Source organism: Solanum tuberosum, unplaced genomic scaffold, assembly GCF_000226075.1.
Source record: "Solanum tuberosum cultivar DM 1-3 516 R44 unplaced genomic scaffold, SolTub_3.0 scf00341, whole genome shotgun sequence".
Taxonomy (NCBI): domain Eukaryota; kingdom Viridiplantae; phylum Streptophyta; class Magnoliopsida; order Solanales; family Solanaceae; genus Solanum; species Solanum tuberosum.
In genome coordinates this window covers 585726-608506 of record NW_006239268.1, presented here as the reverse complement: position 1 = coordinate 608506, position 22781 = coordinate 585726, and the positions used below count along the sequence as shown (strand labels likewise).

The 22781-nt window shown below is 35.5% G+C and overlaps 2 protein-coding genes across 3 annotated transcripts; one reads left to right on the top strand and one right to left on the bottom strand.

Annotated features, from left to right (window-relative positions):
- The first annotated feature begins 266 nt into the window (after positions 1–266).
- LOC102583679 (cellulose synthase-like protein D2) lies at positions 267–6552 on the top strand. Its single transcript, XM_006361200.2, has 4 exons — positions 267–1313; positions 1946–2838; positions 3628–4435; positions 4572–6552. Exons 2-4 carry the CDS (start codon positions 1982–1984, stop codon positions 6318–6320), a joined length of 3414 nt encoding a protein of 1137 aa, XP_006361262.1. The 5' UTR covers positions 267–1313; positions 1946–1981; the 3' UTR covers positions 6321–6552.
- Positions 6553–7544: 992 nt separating this feature from the next.
- LOC102583356 (transcription factor HBP-1a) lies at positions 7545–20997 on the bottom strand. 2 transcript variants are annotated; one of them, XM_006361199.2, is made up of 13 exons: positions 20639–20996; positions 19489–19601; positions 19184–19240; positions 19014–19088; positions 16531–16620; positions 16378–16437; positions 16109–16278; positions 13848–13902; positions 11798–11834; positions 11429–11706; positions 10596–10673; positions 10396–10521; positions 7545–8113 (listed from the first exon to the last, which is right to left on the bottom strand). In XM_006361199.2, exons 2-13 carry the CDS (start codon positions 19561–19563, stop codon positions 8009–8011), a joined length of 1206 nt encoding a protein of 401 aa, XP_006361261.1. In that variant the 5' UTR covers positions 19564–19601; positions 20639–20996; the 3' UTR covers positions 7545–8008. The 2 variants fall into 2 exon arrangements, with proteins under 2 accessions (XP_006361261.1, XP_015170677.1); XM_015315191.1 differs by having other exon boundaries at positions 7632–8113; positions 19489–19570; positions 20639–20997.
- Between the last annotated feature and the right edge of the window lie 1784 nt (positions 20998–22781).

Here is a 22781-nt window from a genome sequence, read left to right as displayed (position 1 = left end):
CCCCCCCACCACCCCAAAAAGAAAAAAGAAAAAAAGGTGTTCTTTCTTCCTCCCCCAAATTCAGCAAGAAAGTAGCTTCATACGAACAGCTTTAATAGCCATTAAAGTTCACATTTTCTTCATAAATTGCCTAATAAAATCTTAATAATAAATACATGCACAATAAGTTAAAAAAATATACCATTTCCTATTTTCTTGAAATTCTTAAGCAACCAAAAAAGGAAAATGTTTTTTTCATGTCCTAAAAATAGGAGACTCATTTATTCACTCTGTTACTTTATATACACACAAAGTTCTTGAAACCTTTGAATATTTTAGATATTGTGTTCTTTTTTGGGTGTCATAAGCATAACTTGTTGCTATTTGGTCAAAAATTGAGTCTTTAAATCTTTTTATTGATAAAGTTTGAATCTTTCTCCTATGGGGTTCTTCTTTTTTTCAATTTTGAGGTTGGTAACTGTTAAATAAAGCACTTTTTTTTTTCTTCTTACTGATAATACCATGTCAAAAATTGAGTCTTTAAATATTTACTTTGTAAAGTTTTTACTCTTCTCATTTGGGGTTCTTCTTTTTTTCAATTCTGAGGTTGGTAACTGTTAAATAAAGAACTTATTTTTTTTCTATGATAATACCAATTACCAAGTTTTAAAAAAGACTCAATTTTTGTCATGTTTGAGACTTGAGGAGAAACATTGAAAGAGAAAGAGAGAGGAAAATGGTTTAAGGGTGTTAGTTGTTAATTTTGGATAATTAAGACTGAGTCTAGTTGTAACATTTTGATGGGACCCCATGAAAACTTTTCTTAATATTATAATTGTTTTGTTGTAATTTCTGTTCTGTTACTATTTTTTGTAAGCTGTTTGTTTCTTGTACTTCTGTTATGCGGACCTTCCCCAGACTCCACTGGTGGAGTTATAGTGGATTTGTTGTTGTTGTAATTTGTGATGTTTGTGTACATGTATCTTTGTGCTGCTGCATGTTGTTGAGAATCTTGAATTTTTTTAATTAGTAGTTGCCTTGAATGTTTCTTACAGGCCTTTTGGTAGGTAGATTATTTAGTATTATAAGTATATTGTAAGATTTTGTTGGAATTGTTTATATAGTTTTTGGACAAGGAGTGGAGGTCCATATCTCTCCACTTATGCATGTCAAAATATAGTTTAGATGTATTATCAATTGATTTGTATTGGAAGACCATTTGAATGTCTATTTGAACTGCTATCTCCTTTTGAAAAACCTCTGTCCTTACTTGGATATGGTGTAGGAAACTCTTGATCCTTTGTTCTTGCTGTGTACCTCATCAAGGCTAATAGGTACTTTTCCCTGTGTGATTCTGGTTGTATTTTATACTTTTCTTTTGTGTTTTGGATGTATGTTGCTTGGACTCTTCAAAAATACTGACAGATAGGTGTCGGAGTCTCCAAAAGTACTGCATCTTTTGGAGGATCCGACACATGCATAGCAGTATTTTTCAAGAGTCCGAGCAATATAAATGGATAAAAGGTGCAATCTTTAACGAATTGAAAAGGTAGTATGCCTTGGGAAATTAAGGAAGTGGAAGAGGGTTGTGTCATAATTTTACCTTTTGCTGTGGGGAGGCCGGTGCACTAAGCTCCCACTATGAGCGGTGTTGGACCACAATGGTCTATTGTACGAAACCTTACCCTGCTCGAACCCAGGACCTCTAGGTCACATGGCAACAGCTTTACTAGTTACGCTAAGGCTCCCCTGCAATTTTACTTTTCACTGTTCTAGTGACCTGCAAATGATATTTTGGTTCTTTCCAACTCTTCTTTTTTGTTGTTTCAAATGGAAGTGTTAATTATGCATACTTATAGCTAGCTGAGATCTTGAGACATGAGCCTTTCAGATGTTGTATTAATTGTGTATACTTTCCATCTAGCTAAATATTTCTGTTTTCTTCATTGGCCTTTTGCATTTTCAGGTTCTGGTGAGATCTTGTTGCTCAATATTTAGCTAAATGGCTGGAAGATCCTTCAAACCTTCAGACTTGCAACAAGGTAAGCCTCCGGGCGTGACCTTTGCAAGGAGGACTTCGTCTGGTCGCTATGTGAACTTGTCTAGGGACTCCCTGGATAGTGAGATCAGTGGTTTAGAGTTTGCGAACTACATGGTGCATATGCCTCCGACACCTGATAATCAACCTTTTGATCCTTCCATTTCACAGAGGGTTGAAGAGCAGTATGTGTCGAATTCCTTGTTTAGTGGTGGATATAACAGTGCTACTCGTGCACATTTGATGGATAAGGTGATTGATTCGGAAGCAAATCATCCTCAGATGGCTGGTACTAAAGGGTCTTCTTGTGCTATACAAGGTTGTGATGGAAAGGTCATGAGTGATGGCAGGGGTGATGATATCCTCCCTTGCGAATGTGATTTCAAAATTTGTCGGGATTGTTATATTGATGCAGTCAAAATCGGAGATGGGATGTGTCCCGGTTGTAAAGAGCCATACAAGAACACTGATTTAGCTGAGAATGATGTGGATCCCTCTAGACAACCTTTGTCATTGCATTCAAATGTTGGGATGTCTAAAAATGAAAGGATGTTGTCGTTGATGCGATCAGCTAATAAGTCGGCCTTAATAAGGAGCGAGTCAGGGTTGATGAGGAGTCAAACAGGAGATTTTGATCATAATAGATGGTTATTTGAGACTAAAGGAACATATGGATATGGGAATGCTGTATGGCCAAAGGATGAAGTATTTGGAAATGACGAAGATGATAACATTGGTGAGCATTCTGAACTTCTCAACAAGCCTTGGAGGCCACTTACGCGTAAGCTGAAGATACCTGCTGCAGTACTCAGCCCATACCGGTAATTTCTTGTTCCAAGTAGTTTCAATGACTATTTTTGACTATATTAGACGAATAACTTTAAATCTAACGGCATAGTGCCTTAATCTTCTAACTTTAACGAAATAACAAATATAAAAACAATCATATCATATTTCCTAACTGCAAATTCTTCTATTAACTTTGATCAATCTAAAATAACTTGTAGGGGACATATCATTTACCTTGGCAAATTCTGCTTAATGTGTTTTTCGTAATCCAAATTCGATATCACCATCTAATGACATTACCCATCAATGCCATTTTTGGTGTGTTGTAAATTTAATTTTTTAAGGCTTAGCGTGCAGCTATACAGTAGCTGAGTCAGAATTTTCACTAAGAGAACTCAAAATATAAAGAAGTAAACACAGGAAGAAGCCAAGGGGATTCAACAACTGATATATATTCATAAAAGATAATTGTGACCTTGTACATACAATGTAATTTTTCTGGCGAATGGGGCTTGGGTGAACCCCTTTGCTCCCCCTAGCTCCGCGCCTATTAGCGTGTTTGACAGACTAGATCCAACTATTCTGCCTTTTCCAACTACGTTTGCATACTCCTATGCTCTAGGTTGATTGTCCAATGCTTAATGGTCTCGTACTAGGTCCGCGATCATTTACCTAATAGTAGGATTGAATGACTTCGATATTCAATCTGTTCATGGTGCTTATATCTCAAAATATACATTAATATTAGTATCATTTTTGTTGTTATTTTCAAGATGTTTGAGACTTTGAGAAACTGTCCTGACATATCTTTCATTTTACAGGCTTTTGATTTTAATTCGTGTTGTTGTACTTGGATTATTTCTTCAATGGAGGATCAGCCATCCCAACAATGATGCTATATGGCTGTGGTATATGTCCATAGTCTGTGAGATTTGGTTTGCAATTTCATGGCTGCTTGATCAGCTTCCAAAGTTATGTCCAGTCAATCGTGCTACCGATCTTACTGTCTTAAAAGAAAAGTTTGAAACTCCGACCTCAACCAATCCCACTGGAAAATCTGATCTTCCAGGAATGGATATATTTGTTTCTACAGCAGATCCAGAGAAAGAGCCGCCACTCGTTACAGCAAACACAATACTATCTATTCTTGCTGCTGATTACCCTGTTGAAAAACTTTCTTGCTATGTATCTGATGATGGAGGTGCTCTTTTGACTTTTGAAGCAATGGCAGAAGCTGCAAGTTTTGCCAACATTTGGGTCCCATTTTGTCGTAAACATGATATTGAACCGAGGAACCCGGATAGTTACTTCAGCTTGAAAAAAGATCCTTACAAGAACAAAGTACGTCAAGATTTCGTCAAGGATCGTAGACGTGTGAAGCGCGAATATGATGAATTTAAGGTTCGAACCAATGGCCTTACTGATTCTATTCGCCGGCGTTCTGATGCCTACAATGCTCGAGAGGAAATTAAGGCTTTGAAGCTTCAGAGAGAGAGAGCTGGAGATGAACCTTTGGAACCTATCAAGATAACTAAGGCCACTTGGATGGCAGATGGAACTCACTGGCCCGGAACTTGGATGGTAGCTTCTCCCGAGCACTCTCGGGGTGATCATGCAGGAATCATACAGGTATCGATCATGCTTGTTCGTAGCATCTAATTGCATCCAGAGGCGGAGCTAGGATTTTTAGTTTATATGTTTTATATACTCCCTCCATTTCAATTATTAGATTGCTTTTACATTTTGGTTTCCTTATGAACTGTAGGTGATGTTAAAACCTCCAAGTGATGAAGCCTTGCATGGTGCGACAGCTGATAGCAGTATGATTGATTTTACGGAAGTTGATATTCGGCTCCCCATGCTGGTGTATGTTTCTCGTGAGAAGCGTCCTGGCTATGATCACAACAAGAAGGCTGGAGCTATGAATGCATTGGTCCGAGCATCAGCTGTCATGTCCAATGGCCCTTTCATTCTAAACCTTGACTGTGATCACTACATCTACAACTCAGAGGCAATAAGGGAGGGCATGTGTTTTATGATGGACCGGGGTGGGGATCGTCTTTGTTATGTCCAGTTCCCTCAGCGGTTTGAGGGGATTGATCCCAATGATCGGTATGCAAATCACAATACTGTTTTCTTTGATGTGAATATGCGTGCACTGGATGGACTTCAGGGTCCTTTTTATGTGGGCACCGGTTGCCTCTTCCGCCGGACTGCTCTGTATGGTTTTGATCCCCCACGAGCAAAGGACCGCCACCCTGATTGCTGCAGTTGTTGCTTTGGGAGGGGTAAGAGTAAGGCCATTGTTGCTGATGAAACGAGGGGACTTAGAATGGGAGACATTGATGATGAGGATATGGATCTTGCTTTGTTTCCTAAAAGATTTGGAAACTCTAGTGTCCTCATTGATTCAATCCCGGTGGCTGAATTCCAAGGTAGACCGCTCGCTGATCACCCTTCTGTAAAGTATGGACGACCTCCCGGTGCACTAACTATTCCAAGAGAACTTCTTGATGCTTCCACTGTTGCTGAAGCAGTCAGTGTCATTTCGTGTTGGTACGAAGACAAAACTGAATGGGGCAATCGAGTTGGATGGATTTACGGATCTGTTACTGAAGATGTGGTAACAGGATACAGGATGCATAATAGAGGTTGGAAATCGATATACTGTGTGACAAAAAGAGATGCATTCCGTGGCACTGCACCAATCAATCTCACTGATAGGCTTCACCAAGTCCTACGATGGGCTACTGGTTCCGTTGAGATCTTCTTCTCACGCAATAACGCCTTTCTTGCTAGTCCAAAGATGAAAATTTTACAACGGATTGCTTACCTCAACGTTGGCATCTACCCATTCACTTCAATATTCCTGATTGTCTACTGCTTCCTCCCAGCACTCTCACTTTTCTCCGGTCAATTCATTGTTCAGAGCCTTAATGTCACATTTCTCGTGTACCTCCTTGTCATCTCATTAACTCTATGCATTCTAGCTTTGCTCGAGATCAAGTGGTCTGGCATTGCTTTGGAAGATTGGTGGCGTAATGAGCAGTTTTGGTTAATCGGAGGCACGAGTGCACATCTTGCAGCTGTGTTTCAAGGTCTACTAAAAGTGGTTGCTGGCATTGAAATCTCATTCACTCTGACATCAAAATCATCCGGTGATGAAAATGACGATGCATTTGCTGATCTCTACGTCATCAAATGGACATCATTGATGATTCCTCCTATAACAATCATGATGGTTAACTTAGTCGCGATAGCAGTTGGCTTCAGCAGAACTATATACAGCACAATACCACAATGGAGCCGTCTGTTAGGAGGCGTTTTCTTCAGCTTTTGGGTGTTGGCTCATCTCTATCCTTTCGCGAAAGGACTTATGGGACGAAGAGGAAGAACACCAACCATCGTGTTCGTTTGGTCCGGGCTCATTGCCATTACCATTTCCCTCCTTTGGGTTGCAATTAACCCCCCTGCAGGTAACACTGAAATTGGAGGTTCATTTCAGTTCCCTTAACAACTTTTCTATAATGGCATAGTAACAAACTATGAAGGTACATACGACTTCATCGAATACAGTTTTCTGCAGAATTCTATATGTATCTATGAGATCGAGTATGGAATTTTGTTTACTCAATTAGACTTATTCCACAATGAATTTCAAAATTATTCTTTTAGTTATCTTTTCTTGATTTCTATTCTTTGATATGTGGAGAAAAGTGGACAAAGGGAATTGATTGGTATGTAATCAGAACCTCAAATTACAGTAGTGAAATTGATTCTTTTTAATTATCCTTTGTATTCTTTTTTTTTAATTTCATCGTGAAATGCTTGTCAGAGAGAGTCAAAGTAAACAAACGTGACCATTATATGTCATTCACATTTTTAAATGGTACTCCCTTTGGCTCCGCCAGAATTTTCAATAAGGAGGTTCAAAATCTGAAAAAATAGACACACGAAGTAGCCGAAGGGGGTTCGACATCTACTATATATACATAAAAAATTATTTTAACTATGTATTAATAATATAATTTTTCGTCGAAGGGGGTTCGGATGGACCCCCTAACTGTATGGTGGCTCCGCATCCCTCCGTCCTATTCTATGTGGCACTTTTCAGATTTCAAGATTTAAACAAGTCTATTTTTAATCGTAATTTTTCCATAGATCTTTCAAACATTTTGAATTGTCAATTATTGTGACTTATAATACTTTTTACGTAGTTTACAAATATATAAATTTCATTTCAAAAAAATTGAAGATTCCATGCGCAAGTTTCCAATCAAACTTAAATTATTTGACTCTCGAAAAACGAAAAATGTCACATAAATTGAGACAGAGTAATAAATGTCATTAACAACATTTGACCAAACAGCTAGAATAAATTGCAAATATGTTGCCAAATACAAAATTGTTGAGTGGAAAATGTTGTCATTAAGGCAATGAAATATTTTAGTCAAATCATTTGAATGTTGCCATTAATGAAATACATAATTAATTTTTTTGACCAAATTAATAGCACTTGAAAACTGCCATATAAAACTATTAATTATAAAATTAATTCTTTTATTTTGCGTCTTACGTGTAACATATCATGTAGAACACATGTATTTACCTATTCAATTTTATACAAATTTAAATGTCTACTTGTATACCCCAACGTTGGAAAGCGTAGATACCGACTAAAGCAAAGTTAAAATGGCACTGTATTATGTCAATATGAGAAATACTACGAAAGGGTTTATCTACATTTAAGCTCATATCATCAACATCATGCTAAATACATTGTATCAATACTTGTTAATATTGTTGTACCTAATGACAGGATGAATTCAAATACAACCAAAATCCACAATAATCATACAAACATCTCTGAAGAAACTTTCTTCACTCCTGTCACCTTACTCAATATTAGTAAATACAAATTTGAGAATTTTTTTAGGAACACCTCCCTGCTGGATACAAAATAATGCGACGATCACATTCTCTACATATCATCCAGGTTTCTCGACCATAAAAGATTGGCCCAACAGAGAAACGATGGACTACGTTAGGCATATTACAGATCCTGATACTAAAAAAAGTGAGCTTTTCGCGAATTATAAACTACCTTAATATGCAAATTAAACCTTTTCTTTTACAAAGTTTGTTAGGTTAAACTCCTAATCATCAATCCACATAAATGCAGCTAGTACTTCATTGACCACCCTACTGGGACTCGGTTTGTGAAGAATGTTGGGCATTTTTGCCTGGAAGATGGTCCTCTCGACCAGTTCTTGGATCATCTTCCCCAGGAACTTCCCCAAGCCTCTCCTGCAAAATCAAATCCGATGACTCATAGCATTAGAAAAGAACCCTATAACAACTAGGCCTCAATTTCAAACAAGTTGGTGTTGGCTAAATGAATCTTTACTGGCCAAGTCGCTCCATTTAAGCTCATCTCCGTCTGATATGTTATATAAATCCTCATTCTTTTCTATACTCGTAATGCTATTTTCTAAAAAACAAGACAGAAAGAAGAGAAGTTGGAAAAAAGAAAAGCAAACTTCAACAATTAAAGGGTGATAAGACACACAACTTCCTAAAGAATTTCAGAGACTCCCCCAGATTGGTTTCGTAATACTAAGCTCCTTTTTAGTTTACAATATTACATTTTGCTCCCTTGTTTTAATTTCTTTGTAATAATTCTTAACCTATCCATAATAAATGTAAAAGTATTGTGTTTGACCAGTTTGCCTTTTTTTAAATAAACCTTCCGTTTAATTAATTTTTTGAACATCTTTTTTTTCTTCTTAAATTCGTTTAGAATAAATAACATAAAGGTTATCTCTGAGTTGCTGCTTCTTCATTCAACAATGAATAGATACTATTCACTTGAATACAACACTGATGCAATCCCTTCTAATGATACCATCCACTGTCATACTTATTGGTGCAGAATGCAAGTTGCATCCTTCAACGAATATATTCTGATGTCTCAATCAGGACTACTAGGGATCTTTAATAGGGTGTTTAATGTTCATGTACCAGACAACATGAGTTATCGTCTTTCAGAAAGTGGAACTATCGTAGCCAACACTTACTGTCGCCAATGTGGAAAGATGATAGGGTGGAAATTTATTTCAGCCCAAGAACCGGACATGTATGTTAGAGAAGGAAAATTCTGTATGAGACTGGACAAGCTTACTTTTTCGAATCATATACCGTTGCTTCGTTCAATTGAGGAACAAAATTTCCAAGCTAATGAGGGAAATGCTGATCAAGATGGAGACTCTACTGATCAAGACGGAGACACAACTGATCAAGACGCTACTGATCAAGATGGAGACCCAGCTGATCAAGATTTAGCCACTAATGAGCAAAATGCTGATCAAGATGGAGACGCTAATGAACAGGTTCCTAAAGAACAAGAAGTGGGTGCTACTGAGCAAAATGTTAATCAAGATGGAGGTGCTAATGAGCAAAATGCTGATCAACATGGAGGCGATAATCAACAGAATCATGATCAAGACGGAGGCGCTCCAATGAACTGAATGAAGATGTAGAGCAACTAGGACATGGACCAACTAATGAAGAAAATGAAGACATTGATACTCTGCTTATACAAAATGCTATAATTCATAATTGTGTGATATTCTATTTTGAGATTGCACTACATATTATTACTTCAGGTTGGAATAAACCAATTTGAGACTACCGTTCTGTATATCATCATGTAGAGTCCTATTTGGCATGAGTAATGAGTTTTCCTTCACCACAGTAAGTCTATTCTGAAGATGTAAGCCTCTCAAGTATCAACAAAAGGATCCTGACTTCTTATAAAAAATAAAAAATAAACGTAAAGGCAATTATTGTGGTATTCTAAACGGAGAAGGACTGGAAATGGGTGATGAGTAGAAAATTGATCAAAATCGTGATGGGCAGCTATCATAGAAGTATCAAAACCAATACCCCTCAGAGTCAAATCCATGACGGAAGTTTTATGCACAAATGGATTTTAATCATTTCTTATATTTTTATTTCTGTGATATGCCTGATGTTGTTTATGGAAGAGATGTATAGGGAAAGGGACAGCGGACAGCAACAACACATTCATACAGGATTAATTGAACTGGAAGATGGTTTGATTATAACCCCTGAGGCCTCATAAGCATGACATATAATGTCATGTAGTCAGTCAAGGAATCATCAACATCCACTCGAAAATCCCATGATTTCAAGGACAAACACAAAACCAATAGCAACAGGAACAAACAACCTTTGTAATTTTAGTTTAGCAGAAGAGAAGATATTCATTTAAGGATTATTTTCAATCAAATTTCTACCATTTCCTTCTCATTTTTATTCTAAAGGAATTTAAGAAAAAAAAATATGTTAACAAAATTAATTAAACAGAGGTGTATATTGAAAAGGATTAGTTAGTCAACTCACAATTTTTTATACATTACTTATAAATAGGATAAAAGAATTGTTATAAAGAAATCAAAACAAGGAAGGAAAACAAAATATTGTAAACTACAAGGATGGTTAGTTTATGCAGTCAAACCTTGAGGGAGGTCTTTAAAATTATCCTTATTAAGGGTAGAGGAAAATACCTTAAGAGATGCATTCTGAGCAAGAAGATGCTCGTACTCACTCCTGATACGATTCACTTCAGCTCTAAGAGAGGCATTTTCTTCCTTCAAAACTTCAGCACGCTGTGCAAGTTCATCACACTCTGCCTGGTTCCCAAAGACAAAGTGGAGTCAGGGTTGATCAACATTAACAAAGGAAACCACTGAAGGATAATTTATACCTGCTTTCTTAACCTAGATCGACGAGCTGATTCCCTGTTAGACTGCTTTCTTTTCTGCCTCTTAAGCTCCCTTTCATCCTGAACTCGATTGAAAAGAAAAGATCATCAATGACAATGCATTAAAACATCCAGAAAGAGAAGAAACACCAAGTTAAAAGAGATACATCCTCATTTGGAAAGGAAGAAAAACATTAGTTTGACAGAAATGACATCAGAAAAATCAGATGATCTGCTCATATTTGCAGTCCCCCTTTCAAAACATACAAGACTGGTAGGTGCTCAGCACTATGTGTACAGCAAGGGTTACACCTCATTAGAAGTTTATTTACTCTGCAACTAGACAAAAAATGGAATTTTGATGCTGGGATCTTTGGTGGAAACATGTAATTATTTAGTAGATAGTACCAAGACTTGTTTTTGTTCAGCATATAATGGTGGAAGCAAAATACGTAATAAAATTCATGGAAATTTTGGCCCCTGGTTTTCTCTTCCAACTCTGTATCCTAACTCAGTACAAACAATCCCAGGCAAATATGTCTGCATTAATATTAAGACATTAGTGATAACAAAATAAATACAGTGCAAATAAAATGATCCCAGAAGTTTGCTTTGATGCCTATATTGAACATTAAGTCCATTCTTCTCTCATGTAACCAGAACGCATGCTCTTTACATGTGTTTTATTTGGCTGTACATCACAGAATATTTACATATGTCAATTCAGCTACAAGATACTTGTTTTCACAATTCAATGTACAGAATCTGATACACCGAGTGCTAAATCACAATAATGAATAAAAATTTCTTAACAAATAGAGACACCAAAAGGATACCTGAATCCACATCTGTGATTGGACGCTATCTCGTGATCCAGCAGTAACTAACCCTCCAGCAACTGAAACAGGTACCTTTCCATGCATTGCAGGAATAGACGATGAAGTGGCAGCACCCCAGTAATCCATACCAATATTCAAGTTGGTAGTGGGGCCAGGAATACCTCCAGCCCCAGCAGCTGACACGATAGCCATAGTTTGGTTAATCATCGAATGAGGAGTACCAGTCCCTCCATTCTGGGAACCATGCGCAGCATTGCCATTTTGAGATGTGTCAGCTGTAGCAAAGACAACATAGTACTTTTCCGTCAACTATATTCATTGCCAAAATAGTAATCAGATATTCAAAGCAAATTCACATCACCAGACCTGAATCCTGCCTGCCTCCTGAATTCATTGGTGACTCCTAAGCAAAATCAAGACGACAAATAATCAGATGTAGTATAAATAGAGAGGTATTTTCTTTCCACTCCTGTTTTCTTTCCATTGGAATTAGAATTAGTCATCAACCACACCCTAATTAAATTGACTGCAGATACACTCTCCCACTGAAAAATAGAATAGCTCGGCTAATACCCTGGTATTTAATCTTCATTGAAATTAATTGCAATCAGGCACAGATTACAGCTTTAATTAAGTTCCTCTCTCCTATCTTCTTCCCAGTCCACTCATAATTGGTATTTTATACCCTTTGAAACTAAAGTACAACTACTACTAAACTTAGGCATTCTTGGGCTGTGGTTGGGGAGAAGTGATAGGGGTTGGCCGGGAGTTGGGGTTTTCAGGAGTGTGTTTTTAAAGTTCATTTTAGCTTTCTTTTATTTTTCAAAATTTTCTAACAAAACAAAGAACGGGCTGATAAAAAAACTAAAATACTAATATAATCAAAGAAGGATTCATATCATTATAAATACAGAGATATTATAATTTTTCCTCACTCAAAAGTTTTAATTCTTTTCGAAAACAATCAACATAATTACCACCTATTTAAGAGATATTTGTCGCTCTAATTAATAGGTTGGTACTTCGATCTTCGTCTCACTAAATCTAATATGATTCCATCTTTGAGAAGGTAACCATAGTTAATTAATTTAAAGCTGAAAATTTAGCTTCTTTCATTTCTCTCTGTGAAGATTTTGGTGCTTATTATAAGATTGCATCTTCTCGTGCTCACATATTTTGATGAGTTCAATTATATGTCTCAATCAACTTTGAGTTTCAATTAACTTAACCTAAGTTATTTCCCTTACTTATTTTTCACTCCCTTCTATAGTGTGAAATATTCAACTTTAGATATAAATCTCAACCGACTATGCCCTTCAACTGGAGAAGCAAGAGGGATTCATACAACAACAAATAGAGCAATGAATTTGCACCATTTACTAAGGTTTTGGACTTCTTCCCTTGGATATTTAGTGCATTTTAATTAATAGGGCAGTTGAAATATTGAGAACAATATATTGTTTTAATCTTTTTTGTGTTGATATTGATTAGGATTATGCACTTGGACATCTATTTGAGTAGTTCTTTTACCATATCTTATCATAAACTTTATGATATCTCTATCAACTTGTTTCGTTTTCTAACACTTCTTGTACAGAAATTTTAGCTCCAACTTAGCTCCATATGCATGGGGAAGCCTTCGTTGTTTTCCAACCAAAACAGGTCATTATTTACATCAGTCATATCACATGTGTGTTTATTTGCATCTTTTTTTCCTTTTGACATCTATTATGTATTTCAAAAAAATAAAAATAAATCAATTTCCTAATGAAATTAGATTCCTTCCACAATTATCCTATAAAACATGGTGATGAGTTTATTTTTAGTCTATTTTCTCCTCTAACTGAACAATAAATAACTTAATGCTTTGGAAGAGAACACCAAACGCATGTTGTGTTTGGCTTTGGTATCAACGGATTACCGCCCACCTCCTACCAACAACAGGTACTAGGTAACCCTGTCCACCAAGGCTAGGACAGATGGAAGAAATCCCCTAGTGTTTTTTTGTCTCTGCTGGGATTTCAACCCGAGACCTCATGGTCCTTAACCACTTCATTGACCACTACGCCATACCCTTGGGTTTGATTTTGATATTTATTTGTAAGTTAAATAAATAAATATTTTAAATTATGTATTCTGTTAAAAGCTTATTCGTTTTAGATCTAAATTTATAATAATTCTAGGGCAACACATGCGAGGGACGTGACGTAGAGACTATATATATATATATACATATACACACATGCACATAACTATGACTTCATTGAAAATTGTATAAAGCACATACAAGGCTGAAGCGAATTCTTTAAGATGGAAATTAATTTACAAAATATTATACTTTCCATAAACAGGAAATAAGAACTACACTCTATCATATAATTATTGAAATAAACCAAATACATCATACAATACCCACATTTTGAGAATGAGCGTCACTTCCTTCACTTGACCCTTCACTTCCACTCTCGGCACTGCAAGTCCAACATTGGCAAAGGTCTTAAGCCTCATGAACTGATACAGGTGGTATTTAAGCTTGACAACTTTAAAAAATTTAAGCAGAAACGCATTCTCATGTGAATAGAAAATATAATTATTAGAAACAACATAATTAACTATCTGATATTGTGAAATATTATTGTACTCAACCCAACCAATAAGTATATATTCCTGGACAGCAAATATCTTGCCCAGAAAAAGCTTAAAACATATTGGTGGACCATTAGGAAGGAAAAGAATCTGAGATGCTCTGAAGACAAGGTTAGTCATAGTCCAATTGAGAAGATTAAGATGAACTCCCCTATTGTTATTTCATTTTTGGTGTAAAGAAGAATTCCCATTGCCTACAGAATCTATCCTAGAGATTTTGAATCTTTGTAAGTTGTATAGGACAGCAATTTGTCAGTTTCCTCTTCTGTATAAATGGTATTTGCACAGCCATTTGTGCACTAGCATATAAAATCATCTCCAAAAATAAAAAACTAATCAAAACAGTATTTGTTGTCTTGACCATAGATGGAAGGGCGTCGAAGGACATGGATTAAGGTAGAAGATTAGTAGGTAGCAGTGTGTTGTCTTGCAGTCCGTTCACATCAGTTGTCATAGTATTGCTCCGGTAGGTATTGTTTTGTTGTAGATTTTGTATTGTTTTGTTGTTTTCGTCACTATCTGTTGTTCTTGTACTTCTTTTTCCTGGACTGCTTTGGACTATTTTTCCTTGAGCAGAGGTTCTATAGGAAACAACCTCTTAACCTCTAAGGTAGTGTAAGGCCTACATACACTCTACCTTCCCTAGACCTCACTTTGTGAGACTACACTGGGTATGCTGTTGTTGTATCAAAACAGTATGTACCAGAAAACAGTGCATGAGGAGAAGATCTCTCCAACCCAATCAGAACCATACTCTTATCTAACAACTTGTTTATAACACTGATTATCCCAAACAAATCATAAGGCAGTCACGAAGTGCCAACAGTAAGCTAAACTAGGAAAAAAGGAGCATGACTTGCAAAGTTACAGTCATCAAACGACTAGAATCCACTCAATGGGAAATGCACACTGAGCTGGCCACACAAAACAAAGAAGTCTCATTTGGCTTGGTTAACATTATTCAATTTATAAAAGTCACAGCAAGAAGTTGAGCTAAATTTTTTTTTTTGAGAAGTTACCAATTTGTATATATTTATCAATACATCACCTACGTTGTGCTGAAACCATATTTACAAGTGAAAAAGAAGAACAAACTGCTTCATCAGCCTAACAAAAAAACAAGGGTGTCTATCATTGAAGCAGTATCTTCATGAGCTAATGTTGATTGAGCAGAAAAAACAATAAGGCAATTGGGTCGTACGTGCCCATTTAATAACCAATCTTTTGCTTATACTTATATTTCAATATCCCGAGACTTTCATATTATGCACTGTTGTTGGTTAACATCAAAGTCGCTGGTCAGTTATTGAGCAAGGGTAATAGAGATCCTAGATAATGATCTCTCTAATTTATCCTCTTTCTTGCCACAACTATGCAGAGCTACCATGTCTAGAAAGTTTAAGATACTTTTGGAGTGTCACTGAAGGTGAGAAGAATGGTGATAATCTTCTGTTCCATGAAGCATATCATTCTTTCTATCTTCATGGCTAAGTTGCTCGGACTCTTCACTTCCAGTGCCGCACCGGTGTTGACACGACATGGGTGTGAGTTTGGGATCCGTACCCAATTTGGTCAACCAATTTTGGGTACAGTGACCAAAATTGACAGAGAAATTCCAGACAGATTCAATGATATTTGTAATTAAAACAAAAGCTAACGTGAAACTGGAAATAATTGAATACATTGTGTATAGTAATTACTATGTCACTCCTTTTCCTTTTATCTCCTTTCAGGATTCTCCTCCAATCAATATTTCTCCTCAAGTTTTCCACAAAATATCATATAATTTCAGTTTTACAACTCTATTTGTAGATATTTGAATTATTTTTCGTTGAATCCCCGCACTCATATCAATACCTGGATCCATATCCCCAAATCTTAAAATTTAGATCCACACCCGTATTGTAACCCCGCACCCGAGTCCAAGCAACTTAGCTTCATGTTCTGGAGTTCTTCCTCCAACTACAAACCAGTCACACCCACATCTTTCTTTATGATCACATGAAACATTCAGTTGAGAGAGCACGATACCTTTTAGAATAGACTCCATTTGCAGATGCTCCAGATGTCTTACCAGGTCCGTTATTCTTCCCAGTGATCATATTCAAACTACCCAAGCTTCCCCTAGATCTCTTAATCGGCAATTTTTCCTTTCCCTCAGATGACTTACCATCCACTTCAACATTACCAGAGTTATTAACCTGCACAAGAAAAAATGAACAAAGCAGTATAAGAACAGGATACTTAAAGCATAGATTACATGGACAACGTTGTTTAGCACATTCAGCATAGATACTCACTGAAGCTTCAGCGACGCCATTTGGAGAAGGCATTGCAAAAGGACTGAAGGGGTAAGATCCCTGATCAATTAGGAAAATATCCATTTCTGGTTAGCAAAATAAAAAAATGAGATGCATAGAGTAAGACAGAGGACTCGGGCTACAAGATTATACCGGAGCAATAGATGGATGAGCATATATACCACCATGGGGATACATTGCAACGTATGGATGTGGTGGAGTACCATAGGGTGGCATAAATTGCTGAAATAACAGCCAGCAGAAATTGTTAAAGATAGATGACAGCAACTTGTCAGAGTAGAATATTCGCGAGTAAAAATAGAACCAAAAACTAGACCAAGGCAATATAAACCACAAAAAAATTGCTGATTATAAATAATTCTTAAAACACAAAAACAATATTTTGGTACTATTATCCATATCAGAATTATCTGTACACTTTAACAAACCATGGAGATGAAGTCAAAAATAAATCAGCAAATTATTGTACAGAAATATGCTAAACTTATTCATCTAGATTCCAGAAGGAAAATTGAGAAACTTCAACGAGGACTTGAAATGAAAGCCTCAATTGCTTTTGTTCTTAGTAATGCAATATGCAATATTGCAGTCTGGAACAAATTTGTTTTCTTCTGTTAGTTAACCATATTAACATTTCAGAAACAGTGGAGACTACACAAAGAACCATTTGAGTGAGACTATACCAAGTCTCCTTGTTTTCTTGATAATTTGGGACCAGGACACTGTACTAAAATCAAATTAATCTTTACTCTTATCACTAACAGGCAAGATGAAACCCCAAGAACAAATTACCTATGTTGCTTGCAGTGGCGGACGCAGGAATTTCATTAGGGGGTTCGAATATAAGAAGTAAATTAACGAAAAGGTTGATCAAAAGGAGCGGAGTGGTGAAAGACAAGATCATTTTAACTCGTTTTGTCATGTTTCATTTAACATTTCTTCCTACTTATGTCTTGCTTCATCGAGCCTTTTTAAAATCTATTGTGCTTTTAGGAAAACAAATACAGTAGTTATTTTTGAGTTGTGGCAAAACTTCTTTTCAAAAGCTGAAAACATAACTTTCTCCAAAAGCACTATTGAAAATTTTGGCCAAGCACAAATTTGATCTCTAATATTGATGAGAAAAAAATTTGAATTTATTAGTCAAACATGAAATGCTAATCTACAAAATAATTCTTTTTTGAATAAAAGGTACTCCTCATAATAACAAATTATATAAACTCTGCCAATCCCCTATTAATTTTGTTGTTTTAACGTTTTAAATATATTTATTACTTGGAGCCTATTCTTATTCTATATCCTTCGTAAAATGATATAGAATTTTTTACAAAATTTATATAAATATTATTTATGAAAAAAATCAAATGTTATATTAATTAATACTCCCTCTGTCCCAATTTATGTAACACTTTTCATTTTTTGAGAGTCAAATAGTTTAAGTTTGACCGAATATTTGCGCATAGAATTTTCAAATTTTTAAAAATGAAATTTATATATTTATAAGCTACGTAAAAATACTATAAGTCAAAATAATTTTAAAAAATCAAAATATTTAAAAGATATATGAAAAATATACGGTCAAAGATAGACTTGTTTGAATCTTGAAATTCAAAAATGTCATCAAACTTCAACACAATTTCGTATAAGCTTTAGTGATTTTAGTATGGATATTAACCTTTGTAAAATCCAAATCAAACAACCTTTTGAAAGTTAATTTGTGGGCTGGGCTTTGGGAAAAGACAAAACTAAAACTTATAGCTAAAAGCTTGGGATGTGGGGAAAGACAAAATTTAAGCTAAAATTAAATATAAGCGCGACTAGCAAGAATCAAACTTGGAACCTTGGAGTCATTCTGAACCCCCTTGACCACTGGGCTTCGCATCACAGTTGTAATGAGGGGGTTCATTTTAATATTTATACTCATAAATAATAATTTTAACCTTATATATACGATATAATTTTTTAATCGAGGGGGAACCCCCTCCCGTCCACCTAGGTCCGCCCCTGGTTACTCGGACTCTTCAAAAATGTTTTTGGGTGTGTGTCGGATCATTCAAAAGTAGTATATTTTTGAAGGATCCGACACGGGTGCAATAACATTTCTAGAGAGTCCGAGCAACTTAACAAATTACCATATCATCATAGAACCACAGTCATTATAAAGTATAAACTAATCACTGAAATATAATGAACTTAAATCATCTATTCCTTATTTTAACTCTGGTGGATCAGGGGGTATATAATTGAAGCAAGAAACATCTTACCAAAAGAACCTACTTTACAACTTCACTGCCTGGTATGAATTTCAGTAGTAGAAAAGTAGGCTTATCAAATAGACCTAAGTAATTGAGCTAATAAATAGAGATGCTTAAGTATGAAACTTGCTAAAAGACAAATATCTTTCAAGAAATCGCTATAGCTCAAGCTCATAAGTATCAAAATTATATCTTAGACAGCTCTATGTGCACCAAGTAAGTGTGATATCTTTAGTTACACACTTTTTCAATAAGAAGCCATGATAAAATTAGCCTTACATTAAGCTAGCAGATCTGATTTTTGAAGGAAACTCAAAACATCACGTGAATCAGAGCCACGGCATAGTGAAACTTGCATACCTGAACTCCCCACATATAAGGGTGCGCTTGAGGACTTGATGCCATAAACCCGTGAGGAGGCATAGGAGAATATGCCTGCATAATGATCATCAACGTCCTTTGATTACCAACAAAGAAAAATCAATAAACAAGACAAAAGGCTGAGAAACTATGCTACAGAGAAACCAAACCTGAAAGCCAGACCAATCTTGATTAACTGGGCCAGCGGTAGTAGTAGAAGTTTGCTCCTAGATAGTATCAAGAAGCAAAACACATTAGTTGGTGGTATGATTCAATCTACTCACACAAAAATACTTGTTCAGGGGAAAATTGATTTTTGTTTTTGATACGAAGTCTCTTTACTGAACACCAGGCCAATGCCAAAAGTATGTGGAAATCGTTTATATGTCTCAAACTGAGTCACCCACAGGCGTCTATCAAATTTACGAGCTACCCATTCAACACAGTATTCTCTCTTAGCTCCAACAACAGTTACCTGTGAATTGGGGGGCTTTGACTCTTTTGCTTGCTTCGCCTCTTTTGGGGATTTATCCATCTCACTGCTACCCATGGCTCAACTGTACTACTTCAAAAGTTCCTCAAACCATTCTGTCATGCACATAGACCCATATAAATCAAGAATCAGTTTTAATCACTTTCTAACTGACAAAAATTCTACACATGAAATTGTCAAAAGTAACAAAATAGACCAAAAGCACCACAGACCAACGGCTCTATAAAGCTGTCAACATCGCCAGATAATTGGACTTAATCAGCAGTATTCACCAACCCAATAGTCCATGCAAACAAATTGCCTGTTAGCTTATTACTATCTCCTAACTTACAAATGAAAACTGAATAAAAAAAGCATAAAGTTCAAGTCCACATCCCACATACAGAATTTATGATCAATCAATCACAACTACACCTCAATCCCAATCCTCCGACCCATGGGTATCCATTTCGAATACTGGAAAGTGCTCCATCAATGTTAATTTGATTTCACATAGGCAAAGGAAGAAGGTTGCAGTAAGTCCACAACAAGAAAAAGCGACCCAAAACACCCAGTAACCAATTCAACAACAAAAATAAGCTAACACACACAGAAATTAAATTAATGGTGAATTTAGTTACCAAGAAAATTATACAAAACCAATGTAAATATAGTCCTTTAGATAATGAATCAACATGCAAAATTATGCGAACAAGAATAGAAAGCGACCCAAAACACCCATTAACAACTTCAATAGATTTCGAGTTCATATCTGAACCATCCGGTGTGCTAGTTTCCTACTTGAATTATTACTAACTATTTATCAAAACACATCTCAACTATCAATTGTTCTCATTTCCTACCTACGTACACAATGGTGATATGTCAAGTAGGAAAAATGTGTTTTTGATAAATAGTTGGTGATAATTCATGTAGAAAACTCGCAGCCCTGATAGTAAAATGCATGAAACTCCAAAAAAAGTAATACTTTATGTATATTCTTCACCATTAAATCTAAAATAATTGGTGAATTTAGCTACAGAATCCCGTAAACAAAAAAAAGAATCGACCCAAAACACCCATTAACAAATTCAACAACAAAAATAAGCTAAAAACACAACAGAAATTAAAATAATGACAGGATTCAGCTTACCATGAAAAAATATACAAAGACTGGTGAATCTGAAGAACTGGGTAAGCTTCAACTGCTATAAAACTCCAATTACAGTCAACCCCAGTTTAAAATTTAGTACCCAGCTATCTGGGTATACCTCAAAATTAGCAAAAAACAATCAAAGATTGAATTTTTCAAGATATATTAGGGATAAAAAACGACAAAAAAATCCCCAAAAATTGAAAAAAATAAAAGAAAAATAGGGATTTGTTTGTGAAATTGTCGATGTTGCTGTTCCGATGATTTGCAAGAACAGAAAGAGAAGAAGAAATTGTGAAGTTTTTCGATTTGCTTTGTGTTTTGCTGATTGTTTTCGTAGACTAATTTCAACGGTTCAGATTTGTGTTATAAAAAGAACAGGTGGACTATTTTCTTAACAACACAATTAGCATTGTTAGGATGGTGGTTAGTAAAATATTAGACTAATTTGAATAGATTGTATTATTTTTCGGTTAGTTTTTTTTTTTTCATTTGGTATTTGATATATGTATTAGATTCTCAATTAAATTCGAATAGTGCATTATAGGCTCATTCGGAAGATGACACTCATAACAAAGAAAAAATCATATGGATACACAGGGATTACCTGCAGACTGCATATATGTTTCGCACTGTTTTTTTACTAGTTGTCTTGTGTTTTTTTCACTGTTTTTTTTTATTTTCTATTATTATTTTGATTTGTTTTACTTGAGCCGATGATGACTCCAAAGTAAAGCTAGTCACAAATAAGTCTGAACCAAATTGTTGCTGCTACTACTACGAGCTTTCCTCTCAGTCTTTAAAAGATTTAGTCTTTCCACTATGTTCTTATTAATCTGTAACACAACTGTTTCAATCTCTACATTCAAATGCTTCAATGTAGTTCAGTTCCTAGCTTTCCAAGTGTAATAAACAATTGCTTCTCAGGTGGCTGCTACAATATCTTTTTGAACTGCTTTCAATGCTTCCTTCTAGTTCATTTCGAAACAACTTTCACTTCACTAATTTGAAGTTGTATTTCCAATCAGATCAATTATCAATTGTTTAATCCTAAGAAATATATTTTTCAAAATTTTTGACCAATCAAACATGATAACATTGAACTCCATACCGAATACATCTTAATATCATGCTTATAAATCTATACATATTCTAATAATTAAAAAGTAGAATACATGTAGAATTATTTCAACTTTTTAGGAAATTGTTTCTTTTGCTATTGCTTTTGATCGTTGACCTACTGATCCATTGTTGATAGGTGAATAAGAAACTGCAGCAACTAAAAGCTCTCAAAAAAGCAGGGACTCCAAGCTATCAAACTCAACGTAGAGGGTTGTGGCATGGTGAAGTACCTGTAGTGGCATATAACCAGTGGCGAATTTACAGCCAAAAAATAGGGCATCCGCACCTGTGGTCTCTTCGTAAAATTAGTTATTTTATATGTATATTTTTTAAAATTTTGTATAATATTATATTCTTGCACCCGTACTACAAGAAGTCTACATGGTCCACATGGTTAAATGTTGAGCTTTTGACCTTGAGGATTAAGGATCAATTCTCACTTCAGTACATTTTACTTGGTGCACCCATGTTCGAAAAATCCTAAATTCGCCTCTGCATATAACTTGTGTATTTATCAAGGTATAATATCATGATGACTCAATTTTACACAGTTATCGTCCATCGTTAAGATGTCTGCTTCTGTGTTGACATCATCTGTGAAATGGCTAATTACAATGCTCACTTTCATTTAGTGATCAATTTTTCAGGTTTGTGCAAACTTTGTATTTTCATGCTAATTTTGTTGTCTAGTGAGAGCCAAAAATCAAAAGATAGGAAAGGTAGCTGATATCATTTTAATTTTCATTCCTCATTTGATATGTTTTAACTTTCAAGTTATTGATGTAATCATTGTTTGTTTGCTTCATGTAATACTTTTGATGTTCATATCAAACCAATGACTACTTTGATATTCGTCTTCTATGTACAATTTAGTTACTTAATCAAGGTTAATTATTATGTATTCTTATTTTAGTTGATCACATAATCATGATAAATATTATATAATTTGATATAAACATGAAATATTATCGTTAAAAAAAAGAAAGAAATTATGTTATTTTCTATGTATAGCAACAGTGTA

Excerpts from the sequence above, each read along its gene's own strand:
- LOC102583679 (XM_006361200.2), top strand. The coding sequence starts at position 1,982 with ATGGCTGGAAGATCCTTCAAACCTTCAGACTTGCAACAAGGTAAGCCT. Across the intron at positions 2,839-3,627 it reads GCAGTACTCAGCCCATACCG|GCTTTTGATTTTAATTCGTG; the intron begins GTAATTTCTTGT and ends TTCATTTTACAG. Across the intron at positions 4,436-4,571 it reads ATCATGCAGGAATCATACAG|GTGATGTTAAAACCTCCAAG; the intron begins GTATCGATCATG and ends TATGAACTGTAG.
- LOC102583356 (XM_015315191.1), bottom strand. The coding sequence starts at position 19,563 with ATGGGTAGCAGTGAGATGGATAAATCCCCAAAAGAGGCGAAGCAAGCA. Across the intron at positions 19,089-19,183 it reads AAGATTGGTCTGGCTTTCAG|GCATATTCTCCTATGCCTCC; the intron begins GTTTGGTTTCTC and ends ATCATTATGCAG. Across the intron at positions 16,438-16,530 it reads CTCATCCATCTATTGCTCCG|GGATCTTACCCCTTCAGTCC; the intron begins GTATAATCTTGT and ends CTAATTGATCAG.